General features: G+C 48.5%; 2 protein-coding genes across 5 annotated transcripts in view; both read left to right on the forward strand.

The window, feature by feature from the left end:
* LOC121274341 (aryl hydrocarbon receptor nuclear translocator-like) overlaps window positions 1–1,288 on the forward strand; it is a 41,408-nt gene extending 40,120 nt beyond the window's left edge. For all 3 annotated transcript variants that reach the window (XM_041181596.1, XM_041181598.1, XM_041181597.1), the window contains one exon: window positions 839–1,288. In XM_041181596.1, coding sequence (XP_041037530.1) covers window positions 839–928 — 90 coding nt within the window. In that variant the 3' untranslated portion in view covers window positions 929–1,288. The remainder of the gene's footprint in view (window positions 1–838) is intronic.
* A 6,455-nt stretch (window positions 1,289–7,743) lies between these two features.
* hormad1 (HORMA domain containing 1) overlaps window positions 7,744–13,063 on the forward strand; it is a 41,061-nt gene continuing 35,741 nt past the window's right edge. For both annotated transcript variants that reach the window (XM_041181643.1, XM_041181644.1), the window contains exon 1: window positions 7,744–7,801. The gene's annotated coding sequence lies outside the window, so the exon portion shown is untranslated. The remainder of the gene's footprint in view (window positions 7,802–13,063) is intronic.

Genomic DNA, 13,063 nt, shown 5'->3' on the forward strand with positions numbered 1-13,063 from the left:
AAAGGGGAAATATTTGCAGGGCTGTGGGGGTGGGGAGTGGATTTTATTGGAAAGCTCTTTCAAAGAGTCAGCGCAGGCATGATGGGCCGAATGGCTGCCATCTGTGGTGTAAGAGCCTGTAAGGTGCACTGCATGGACAGATCGCCAGATCCCACCGCATCATCAGAACAAATCAAGAGAAACCAATTTGTCCTGAGCTGAGTGCTTTCAAAATGCACATTTCCCCCCACCCCCGAGCCAGCCATGGTTCAGTGGGTAACTTGCTTTAGCAGTTTTAAGGCCATGAGTTTTGAGTACCGCTCCAGGGCACAGGGGGAGCAGTGGACGAGATGTTAAACCGAGGCCACCGTCTGCCCCTTCACGTGGATGTAAGAGATCCCGCGGCTGCTGTTGGAACGAGAGCGTCGATCTGAGCCATTATCACATTGCGGAGAGCTTGCTGTGCGCAAATTGGTCACCTCTTCCATGACCACACTTCAGAACTGCTTTGGTGCTTGTGAAGTACTTTGGGGATGTGCTGCTGCTGTAAAAGGCGTTCTAGAAATGCAAGCCTCCCTCCTATGGAGCTCTTCAAGGACAGAGGTGTTGATGCAAGATTTCAAAAGCAGCCGCCGGGAAACGTGAGTGCAGCAGCTGTCCAGTGCAGGGAAACGGGGCGAAGGTGGCTGAGGTACAGGGGGAGACGTAATCTGATTGAATAGCAGGAAGGGCTTGAGGGGCTGAGTGGCCTCCTCCTGGCCCTTTACTCCTCACTCAGAGTGGGAAGGGATATATATGTAAATGTTGGAGGGTTCAGTTGCACAAATAAATGGTGTAATTTCTCTGTTTAACCTTTCAGGATATGCTGTCCATCTATGAGGAACAGGGAACCAGTTACAACAGCGATGAGTTCTCTGAGCTCCCCATATTCCCCTCGTTCTCGGAGTAACCTGAACCTGCCAGAAAAGAAACGTGTATCGCCAAGTCACATCGGTCCTTCCCTCCCGTCCCCTAACCCCTGTGAACATTTTATTTGTGACTATGCGCCGATTAGTATCTTGGCGAATTTAGTCCCATGGCGTAACACATCTCGCTCTCTCCACCGACGCACATTAGCAGCAGTGTGTGTACCATCTATAAGATGCACTGCAGCAACTCACGAAGGCTCAGTAGACAGCGCTGCCCAAACCCACAACCTCTACCACCTAGAAGGACAAGGGCAGCAGACACATGGGGAACACCACCACCTGGAAGTTCCCCTCTGAGCCACTCACCAACCTGACTTGGAAATATATCGGCCGTTCCTTCACTGTCGCTGGGTCAAAATCATGGAACTCGCTCCCTAACAGCACGGTGGGTGTACCTACAGTACATGGACTGCAGCGGTTCAAGAAGGCGGCTCACCCCCTGCCTTCTCAAGGGGGCAATTAGAGATGGGCAATAAATGCTGGGCCCAGCCCAGCGACACCCACGTCCTGAGGATGAATTTTTTTTAAATAAAATTGTCCTGGCGTGCTCTTGAACTTACTGCAAGAAGAGTCGACCTTCCCTTGGTCCCTTCGCTCAACCCCACCGCGCAACATCGGGTGTGATTCCCGAGCTGGGCCCGGCACCCCTATTGATCCGCACTAGCGTAGCCAATCGTGGCTGGGTTGCGGGTAGGGACACCACCGCTGGCATCACTCTCTCACCTCGGGGCAAGATGAGGGCACCCGCGCCCCCCCCCCCCCCGCCCGCTGTCCCGGTGACTCCGTGCTGGACCATGACGCGGCTCCCCTTGTGGTCGAATGGCCTGTCAGCCCTCGCTTCCTGGGCTTTAGAGGTCAAGAGAAGGGGATCGATCCCTCGGTCTGAGGTCTTGAGAGTGAAGAATTGGCTCATGTTTCTTTTTTTTTAAAAAGAAAAGCAAGCTGTACTGAAACGTTTTGGGGGGGTGGGGGGGGGGGGTCCCTGAATGTTTGCCCTTTAACAAAACGGCCTTTTGCCCGGTAGTGAAGTGAGGACGTGTTTCCCGTGGGGCCTGTGGGATTCTCGAGCCGTTGAGAGTAGAGCTTGTCGGTTTTATTCTTTTATTTTTAAACCTTCCATGTGATGGGCCTTTCTAAATAGTTTTTTTTTTGTTTAAAAGACTTGTAATCCACATATGTAGTAGTTCACTTCTGCACCAGCCTCGAGGGTTTTCGTACAATGCAGTTTTTTTAACCCATTGGGCATGTGCGGGTGTGTGTGTGCACGCATGTGCGTGCACTTTAGACGTTTTATCCTGTAACATAGATCTGTATCGGACTCATGAATAGCCCAGAAACAATCGCGTTTTTCATTTTAAAAAAAAAATCATTGTATTTTCACACCTTTATTCCTTGTTTGTAAATATGTCAAATGAATTGGGGGAGGGGGTGGGTTAGGAAATGGGGGATATTTTGAATATCTATGGAAAAAAAAATTATGTAATATAGTTCTAGAGGGTCGCAGCGGCAGAGAAGGAATTGTTTGTGTTTTAATGTCTACATCTGTTTCTCTCTCTCTCTCTCTCTCTTTGTGGAGCAAAAACTCAGCAATGTCGATTGCTGCGTAGCAGGGAGCCTGGTGACCTCGGTACGTGTCCTTCCGCCATCATGCAAGCCTGCTGCACCCTTGCATTGCTGCGCGCCTCGAGTACGTAAGAACCTGTGTCTTGAGGACACAGCGTCAGCCCGGTAAAGGAGCACAGCTGTAGTCCGGGGCTGACGTGCGTAAGGGGGGCTGGATTCGGCGTCCTGTGGACCTATTTAAAGGCTTAATTGGCAGGATTATTAGCCCCCAAGGCAAAAAAAAACGCCTTCCCTTCCCCCTTTTTCATTCAACCCCTGCCTGTGTTTCTAGAAATGCTCGCTCGCTCCCCCTGCTTCTTGAGGCTGTTCACGCTGCCCACTTCGGTATCCTTTTACAGGCAGCGAGCTCCCACAGCGACATTGGGGGGAGGTGCGGTTGTGGAGCGTGACCTCATGCGAAGGATCTGTAACTCCCTGACGATGGTTGGCCTTCTGCCTGATTTACTTTGTGTCCACTTGTGAGGAATGCGTCACTGGGAGGCGGCCCTTCAGCCCCTTGAGCCATCCCGCCATTCAATTAGATCATGGCTCACCTTTTTATCTTAACTCTATCCGCCTACCCACCTTGGTTCCGTGACCCTCAATCCCCTTGCCCCCAACGAGAAAAGTCTCATCAATTCCAGATTTGAAATTTTCAATTGACCCCTAGCGTCCACAGCTTTTGTTTTGGGGTGGGGGGAGAGTTCCAGATTTCCCACTCTTCTCTCCACACCGCCCCCCCCGCCCACCGGGTGTGCGTATAGTGCTTCCTGACATCAAACCCTGAATGGCTGGCTGTCATTTTAAGGTTCTGCACCACCCCCCCCACCCCCCCTTGTTCTGGATCTCTTTCTTTCTCTTCCCCATCCTCCACCATCCAGCCATCCTGCCTGCCAAACCTCATCTTAATACCTCGATCACATCACTTGTTAATCTCTATTCCAGGGACTACAAACCTAATCTATGCAACCTGAGCTCGTAATTTAGCTCTTTTATTAGCTGTGGATAGGAGGAAGTGGGCCGGCCAACGATAGTGTGGGGTGGGGTGGGGTGTCTGCGGAGGGAAGGCCGTGCGGTCAGCTCTCCTGCGGTCAGATCAGTGGGCGTGCCACCTTGGCCCTATCGGTCTTGAGTTTGCCCCCGAGCAGCCCCTGCGGAAACCTCTTGCAGGGGCAGGTGGCAGTGATGCCCGTGCATCCGCTTGACCCCTTTGACAGCACAGAGGGGGTCCAGGACCCCCCATCCAAACTGTTTATATTTTAGTCAGTTCCTGGAGTGCATGGTTCGTGGGGGAGCTGTCTAACTCGTTCTGTTAGGGATAGGGAGGTGCCTCATTAATGGTTCATGTTGACAGAGTCCGAAGGGGTCTGGTCTTTGACTTCAAAAGTCGATGATTTGGCTATCGCTAAAGTCGATGATTTGGCTATCGCTAAAGTCGATGATTTGGCTATCGTTATTGTAAGAAGGATATGATTTTCCCCCCTCCCCCCCTCTTAACAACCTGTATTGTCTCCCCCTTTATTTCCTGTATATGTTTTTATTTCATTTTCTTTTTATTTATTCAGATTAACCTTGTTAATCTTTCCGTCTCTCATTAAATAAATAAATAAATAAAATCCTCTTCATTGTGTGTCCCTTTTGTGGGGTCGTAGCTTCTAGCTTTGCCCTCATGCCTCGGTGGGTCGCACACTGGTCTTGGGGTCAGAGGGTGGCGGGTTTGAGTCCCCAATCCCGAGACTTGGCCGGTACTCCCAGCAGCAGTACCGAGGGAGTGCCGCACTACTGGATGGTGCCTTCTTTCAGAGGAGACACGAACCGGGTGACTGTTGGGTCTCCCTGCTTTTGACAAATGCACCAGCGTGTGGCTGGAGGAGCCTGTGATGTCGACAGTTTCCAGGAGACAGGGACGTTTCATTTGGGGGTTGTAGAACTAGGGCTGTGGACCGGGCATAAAATGAGCAGAGATGGGAGAGGGTTTGGGTGAAGGGAGACCTAGAAATCCAAAGAGAAAGGTCAAGTGATCGGAACAGTAAAGACGAGCAGAATGGGATAGGGAAGGACAGGGTTCAACTAAAAATGTGCATCAGCGAATAAGGCCATTGCAGGGAATAGAAGTTTTTAAAAAAAAAAATTAAAGGTCCTTTATCTGAATGCATGAAGCATCAGCAATAGATAGATGAATTAGTGACACCAATAGAGGTACATGATTTGGACTGAATCGCCCATTACAGAAACATGGTTACAAGGTGATCAAGGTTGGGAAATAATATCCCAGCATACACAATATTTCAGAAAGGCAGACAAAACAGCAAAGGAGGTGGGATAGCCCTTATAGTAATGGATGACATGACATTAGCGAGAAAGGATCTGATCGCTGAAGATCATGAAGTAGAATCTGTATGAGTGGAAATTAGGAGTAGCAAGATTCAGAAAAAACCAGCAGGTGTAGGTTAGAGCAGCACTTATACCATTGGGCAGAGCGTTAAACGAGAAATTATTGGGGCTTGTAACAAGGCACGTGTAACAATTGTGGCGGGGGGGGGGCCTTAATCTTCATTTAGAATGGGACAATCAAATTGGCAAGAATGGTCTAGATGATGAGTTTGTAGAATGTTTTCGTGACGGTTTCTTGGAGCAGTACATAGTGGAACCAGCTAGGGATAAAGCTACCTTAGATCTAGTATCGTGTAATGAAGCAGGGTTAATCAGTGATGTCATGGTAAAAGACCACTGGGAAATAGTGACCATAATAACATTCAATTCCATATTAAGTTTGAAAGCGACGTATTCCAATCGCAAACAAAAATCTTAAAAGCCGATTGCATAGGTATAAGGCGAGAACTGGCTAAGGTTAATTGGCTAAATGGACTAAAAGGTAAGGAGGTAAATTTTAAAGAAACAATTCAACATGTTCCATAAAAATGCATTCCACTGAAGAACAAAAACTCAGCATAAGGACCCATTCGAGGCTCACTGAGGGAGTAAAGATTAGTATTAGCTTAAAATTGGCTTACGTTGTTGCTTAAAAAAAAGCAAGTCTGAGGATTGGGAGTGTTTTAGAAACCAGCAAAGGGCCACCAAAAATGTTGATATGCAGGGGAGAGAAAATGAGAGTAAACTAGCCTGGAATATAAAAACCGATTGTAAGAGCTTTTATTGGTATATAAAAATGAAGAGAGTAGCTAAAGTAAACATCGATCCCTTAGAAGCAGAGACAGGAGAAGTTATCATGGGGAGAGGAAACGGTGGAGGCATTGAACATACTTTGTGTCTTCACAGTAGGAGACAAGTTCCATGCCAGAAATAGACAATGGCATAGGGGCTAGAAAGAGTGAGGAAATTAGGGAAATTGATATCAGCAGAGATAAAGTATTAGAGAAACTTAAGGGACTTAAATCCGACAAATCCCTGGGACCTGATGGCACGGCTTTGGGCTCTAAAAGAGAGAGTTGCAGAGATAGTGGATGTACTAGCTGCGATTTTCCAAAAATCCTCAGATCTAGGAATGGTCCCACTAGACTGGAAGTTGGAAAATGTTGCACCACTTCTCAGGAAAGGAGGGAGAGAGAAAGCAGTGAACTATGGGCCAGTTTCCTAGCATCAATCTTTGGGAAAATGCGAGATTCTTTTATTAAGGAAGTCTGAACAATGCACTTAGAAAAGCATGGTATGCTTAGAACTAGTTAACATGGTTTTGCTAAAGAGCAACCCTGTTTGACAAATTTATTGGAGCTTTTTGAGGATGTAACTACTAGGGTAGATAAAGGGGAACCAGTCGATGTAGTGTATCTGGATTTCCAAAAGGCAATTGATGCACTAAAGGTTAATAGGCAAGATATGACTCATGGGATTGGAGGTAATGTATCAGCATGGATAGAGGATTGGTTAATGGATAGAAAACAGGGAGAGGGCATAAGTGGAGTGTTTTCAAGTTGTCAGGCTGTGAATAGTGGAGCGCCGCAAGGATCAGTGCTGGGGCCTCAGCTATTTACAATCTATATTAATTACTTAGATGAAGAGAGTAATGTATCTAAGTTTGTTGATGCCAAGCCAGTTGGGAAGGTAAGCTGTGGGGAGGACACAGAGAGGCTGCAAAGCGATATAGACAGGTTAAGTGAGTGGGCAACAAGATGGCAGATGTAGGGAAGAATGAAATTATTCACTTTGGTAGTAAAAATAGAGAAACAGTATACTTTTTAAAAGTTGAGAAACTTGTAAGTGTTGACATTTTTAAAGAGATTTGGGTGTGCTTGTACAAGGAATGCAGAAAGTTAGCATGCAGGTGCAGCAAGCAACTAGGAAGGCAAATGGGGTGTTGGCCTTTATTGAGAAGGGATTTGAGTACAAGAAAAGACTTGCTACGGTTGTACAGGGTTTTGGCGAGACCGCATCTGGAACACTGTGCACAGTTTTGGCATCCACGTTTAGGAAAGGATATACTTGCACTGGGGGGGGGGGGGGGGTACAGCGAAGGTTCACCAAATTGGTCCCTGGGACGAGGGGCTGGTCCCATGATGAGAGGCTAAGTAAATTGGACTTGTGTGCTGTGGAGTTTGGAAGAATGAGAGGCGATCTCATTGAAACCTACAAAATCCTGAAGGGGTTTGATAGGAACACTCAAGAGATCAATTTCATTGGGCGGGGCATCTAAAACATGGGGGCACAGTCTCAGAATAAGGTGCTGATCATTTAGGACTGAGATGAGAGATTCCTTCACTCAAAAGGTTATGAGCCTTTGGAATTCTCTACCCCAGAGGGTTGGGAATGTTCCATCGTTGAACACATTTAAGGTTGGGATAGATTTTTGGTCTCAGGGAATTAATGGATATGGGGAAGCAGGATGGAAAGCGGAGTTGAAGCCCAAGATCAGCCATGATAGTATTGAATGGCGGAGCAGGCTCGATGGGCCGAATGGTTTACTGTTTCTTATGTTGTTAGGAGTGAAGAATTCTTACCCAGTAATTATTTTCAGTTATATTCTCAGCTCCCACCTGCTGCCCACTGAAGTGAAAAGTCCCCAAGACATTGGTTGCAGTCCTGCAGTCTTGGGTCTTGGACTCAGCGGGATTCGCCAGTCTCAAAGATGGCCGCCGCGGCCCAGCCTCGATTTGTCACACCGAGTGCTGATTGGCCAGCCCGGGTGGCTGGCGTCGGCCACCTGACGTTTCTTCCCCTCCGCGGGGAAAGCGCGCGTCGAAGTCCGGCGAGAGAAACGGTCCCTGAGAGGAGCTGGTTAAGCTAGTTAATAGTTAGTGAGTAACTAGTAACAGGCAATGTTTGTTCACACTGTCACAATTAGAATAATCTTTACTGCCTGACTAGTGATAAATGCTGGGTAATAATCTGTTAATTACTAACTAATCGATAAACAAATAACTTAATTAATAAAGAATAGTTAGTAATAACCTCGTCAGTATTAACCAGTTTACTGATTAGCAGAGGCTGAGCAGTTAGTAAGGAAAAAAAATCAGCCTGGTAGTTAATGCTATATACTGATGAACAAACACTGAGTAATGTTCAACAACCTGGTAATTAATAAACAGTTTACTGATTAGCAAATACTGATTAATTAATAAGGAATTTGCAATAATAACCTGCTAAGTATTAACCACTTTACCGATTAACACATACAGAGTAATTAATAATATTTAATAACAATTATTGATAATTATTAACCAGATTACTCAGTAACAAGTACTAAGTAATTAAGAATGAGTATTCAGTGCCCTGGTAATTATTAAACTGTTTACTAATTGATTAATAAATACTCAGTAATTAATAAGGGACACTTAGTAATAACCTTGTAAATATTAACCAATTTACTGATTAATAGATATGGGGTAATTAATAATGAATATTCAATAACAATCTGATAATTATTAACCAGTTTACTCAATAACAAGTACTGAGTAATTAAGAATGAGTATTCAATACCCTGGTAATTATTTACCAGTTTACTAATCGATACTCAGTAATTAGTAATAAATACTCAGTAACAACCTTGTAAGTATTAACCAGTTTACTGATTAACAAATATAGAGTAATTAATGTATTTTCAATAACAATCTTTGAGTATTAACCAGTTTACTGATTAATAATTTAATAAATCAATAATGCTGAGTAATTAATAATAAATATTGGGTAATAACATGAGTAAATGTTTACCAGCATTTACTGACTATCAAAAACTGAATATTATGAATGCTGACCAATCACTTGGAAAATAAATACGAATACTGAGTAATTACATTGCAATGTGCCAACGATTAACCAGTGTTTCCTGATTAACAAAGTCATTACTGATATTGATTAATTAATAATGAATACTGAGATATAACCAGGCAATTATTAATCACATATTAGTGATTCATAAATTAATGACTAAACTTAGTTATTAACAAGTAATTATGAATCAGCACGAGACTTTAAACTGAGGTCCTATTGTGAGATGCTCTCTCTTGCCTCTGAGACAGGAGGTTGTGGGTTTGAGACCATAAGCTGGGCTGACACTCCCAGTGCCAGTACTGAGGAAGCACTGCACTGTCAGAGCGTCAGTACTGAGGGAGTACTGTACTGTCAGAGGGTCAGTACTGAGGAAGCGCTGCACTGTCAGAGGGTCAGTACTGAGGGAGCGCTGCACTGTTGAAGGGTCAGTACTGAGGGAGCGCCGCACTGTTGGAGGGTCAGTGTGAGGGAGCACCGCGCTGTTGGAGGGTCAGTACTGAGGGAGTACTGTACTGTCAGGGTCCGTACTGAGGGTGCGTCGCACTGTTGGAGGGTCAGTATGAGGGAGCGCCGCACTGTCGGAGGGTCAGTACTGAGGGAGCGCCACACTGTCGGAGGGTCAGTACTGAGGGAGCGCCGCACTGTTGGAGGGTCAGTACTGAGGGAGCACTGCACTGTTGGAAGGTCAGTACTGAGGGAGCGCCGCACTGTCGGAGGGTCAGTACTGAGGGAGTGCTGTACTGTCGGAGGGTCAGTACTGAGGGAGCGCTGCACTGTCGGAGGGTCAGTACTGAGGGAGTACTGTACTGTCAGAGAGTCAGTACTGAGGAAGCACCGCACTGTTGGAAGGTCAGTACTGAGGGAGTGCCGCACTGTCCGAGGGTCAGTACTGAGGGAGTGCCGCACTGTCGGAGGATCAGTACTGAGGGAGTGCTGCACTGTTGGAAGGTCAGTACTGAGGGAGTACTGTACTGTCAGAGGGTCAGTACTGAGGGAGTGCTGCACTGTTGGAAGGTCAGTACTGAGGGAGTGCCGCACTGTCCGAGGGTCAGTACTGAGGGAGCGCCGCACTGTCGGAGGGTCAGTACTGAGGGAGTGCTGCACTGTTGGAAGGTCGGTACTGAGGGAGTACTGTACTGTCAGAGGGTCAATACTGAGGGAGCGCTGCACTGTTGGAGGCGCTGTCTTTTGGATGAGTCGTTAAACTGAGGTCCCCGTTTGCCTCCTGGGTGAATGTAAAAAGATCCCATGGCCCCTGCTGGAAGAAGAGCAGAGGGAGTTCTCCCCGGTGTCCTGGGCCCAATATTTACCGCTCAGCCAAGATCCGTGAAAGAAAACAGATGATCTGGGTCATTATCACGTTGCTGTTTGTGGGAGCTTGCTGTGCGCAAATCAGCTGCCGCATTCCCTACGTTACAACAGTGACTGCACTTCGAAAGTACTTCGCTGGCAGCAGGGGCAATAAGAGGGGGAGAAAAGCCCTTCCCCAAAAAATAACCCCTACCTTAAATATGATGCCATTGCCGCCCTAGTGCTGGACCACCTCTCGAAAGCAGAGAGGTAGCACTCAGAGTGCCAGCCCATTCCGGAGGCCATTCATCCTCCTAACTGTTGGATAGCCTCTGACTTATTTCATCAGAGTGGAGTATAAACACCGGTACGGGTGTGGGGGTTGGGGGGGCAGAAACAAAATGGATGAGCTAGTCATTAGTTGGTCCTTCTCATCAGGGCACCTAGAAGACGCCTATGTTCTCCTTCAAATAGTGCCAGGGGCCCGTTTAGCATGCGCCCAGAGAGGTGCGTGGTTTTTGTTTCAATGAAGCCTGAATTTCACCCGCTCCCACCCACTGAGGTGGGAATTGACATAAAAACCATAACTTGCATTTATATAGCACCAACATCCCAGCACGCTTTGCAGCAGTGTTATCAGACAGAATGTGACCCCGAGCCACATGAGGAGATATTAGGGACAGGGTGACCAAAAGCTCAGTCAAAGAGGTCGGTTTCAATGGGCGTCTCAAAGGAGGAGAGAGAGAGAAAGAGACGGAGAGGTTTAGGGAGGGAATTCCAGAGCTCAGGGCCCCAGGTGCTAAGCGTGTGGCCGTCAATGGTGGAGCGATTGGAATTGGGGGGAAGTTCAAGAGGCTGGAATTGGAGGAGCACAGAGATCTCAGAGCGTTCTAGGGGTTGGAGGAGGTTACAGAGATAGGGAGGGGTGTAGGGGCTGGAGGAGGTTACAGAGATAGGGAGGGGTGTAGGGGCTGGAGGAGGTTAGCAAAATAGGGAGGGTTGTAGGGACTGGAGGAGGTTACAGAGATAGGGAGGGGTGTAGGGGCTGGAGGAGGTTACAGAGATAGGGAGAGGTGTAGGGACAGAAGGAGGCTACAGAGATAGGGAGGATTGTAGGGACTGGAGGAGGTTACAGAGATAGTTAGGGGTGTAGGGGCTGGAGGAGGTTACAGAGATGGGGAGGGGTGTAGGGGCTGGAGGAGGTTACAGAGATAGGGAGGGGTGTAGGGGCTGGAGGAGGTTACAGAGATAGGGAGGGGTGTAGGGACTGGAGGAGGTTCCAGAGAAAGGGAGGGGTGTAGGGGCTCGAGGAGGTTACAGAGATAGGGGTGTAGGGGCTGGAGGAGGTTACAGAGATAGGGAGTGGTGTAGGGATTGGAGGAGGTTACAGAGATAGGGAGGGGTTTGGGGGCTGGAGGAGGTTACAGAGATAGGGAGGGGTGTAGGGGCTGGAGGAGGTTACAGAGATAGGGAGTGGTGTAGGGATTGGAGGAGGTTACAGAGATAGGGAGGGGTTTGGGGGCTGGAGGAGGTTACAGAGATAGGGAGGGGTGTAGGGGCTGGTGAAGGTTACAGAGATAGGGAGTGGTGTAGGGGCTGGAGGAGGTTACAGAGATAGGGAGGGGTGTAGGGACTGGAGGAGGTTACAGAGATAGGGAGGGGTGTAGGGGCTGGAGGAGGTTACAGAGATAGGGGTGTAGGGGCTGGAGGAGGTAACAGAGATAGGGAGTGGTGTAGGGATTGGAGGAGGTTACAGAGATAAGGAGGGGTTTGGGGGCTGGAGGAGGTTACAGAGATAGGGAGGGGTGTAGGGGCTGGAGGAGGTTACAGAGATAGGGAGTGGTGTAGGGATTGGAAGAGATTACAGAGATAGGGAGGGGTTTGGGGGCTGGAGGAGGTTACAGAGATAGGGAGGGGTGTAGGGGCTGGTGAAGGTTACAGAGATAGGGAGTGGTGTAGGGCCTGGAGGAGGTTACAGAGATAGGGAGGGGTGTAGGGGCTGGAGGAGGTTACAGAGATAGGGAGGGGTGTAGGGGCTGGAGGAGGTTACAGAGATAGGGAGTGGTGTAGGGCCTGGAGGAGGTTACAGAGATAGGGAGGGGTGTAGGGGCTGGAGGAGGTTACAGAGATAGGGAGGGTTGTAGGGGCTGGAGGGGGTTACAGAGATAGGGAGGGGTGTAGGGGCTGGAGGAGGTTACAGAGATAGGGAGGGGTGTAGGGGCTGGAGGAGTTTACAGAGATAGGGAGGGGTGTAGGGGCTGGAGGAGGTTACAGAGATAGGGAGGGGTGTAGGGGCTGGAGGAGGTTACAGAGATAGGGAGGGGTGTAGGGGCTGGAGGAGGTTACAGAGATAGGGAGGGTTGTAGGGGTTGGAGGGGGTTACAGAGATAGGGACGGGTGTAGGGGCTGGAGGAGGTTACAGAGATAGGGAGTGGTGTAGGGATTGGAAGAGATTACAGAGATAGGGAGGGGTTTGGGGGCTGGAGGAGGTTACAGAGATAGGGAGGGGTGTAGGGGCTGGAGGAGGTTACAGAGATAGGGGTGTAGGGGCTGGAGGAGGTAACAGAGATAGGGAGTGGTGTAGGGATTGGAGGAGGTTACAGAGATAAGGAGGGGTTTGGGGGCTGGAGGAGGTTACAGAGATAGGGAGGGGTGTAGGGGCTGGAGGAGGTTACAGAGATAGGGAGTGGTGTAGGGATTGGAAGAGATTACAGAGATAGGGAGGGGTTTGGGGGCTGGAGGAGGTTACAGAGATAGGGAGGGGTGTAGGGGCTGGTGAAGGTTACAGAGATAGGGAGGGGTGTAGGGCCTGGAGGAGGTTACAGAGATAGGGAGGGGTGTAGGGGCTGGAGGAGGTTACAGAGATAGGGAGGGGTGTAGGGGCTGGAGGAGGTTACAGAGATAGGGAGGGGTGTAGGGCCTGGAGGAGGTTACAGAGATAGGGAGGGGTGTAGGGGCTGGAGGAGGTTACAGAGATAGGGAGGGTTGTAGGGGCTGGA

Source organism: Carcharodon carcharias (genome assembly GCF_017639515.1).
Source record: "Carcharodon carcharias isolate sCarCar2 chromosome 36 unlocalized genomic scaffold, sCarCar2.pri SUPER_36_unloc_1, whole genome shotgun sequence".
NCBI classification, from domain to species: domain Eukaryota; kingdom Metazoa; phylum Chordata; class Chondrichthyes; order Lamniformes; family Lamnidae; genus Carcharodon; species Carcharodon carcharias.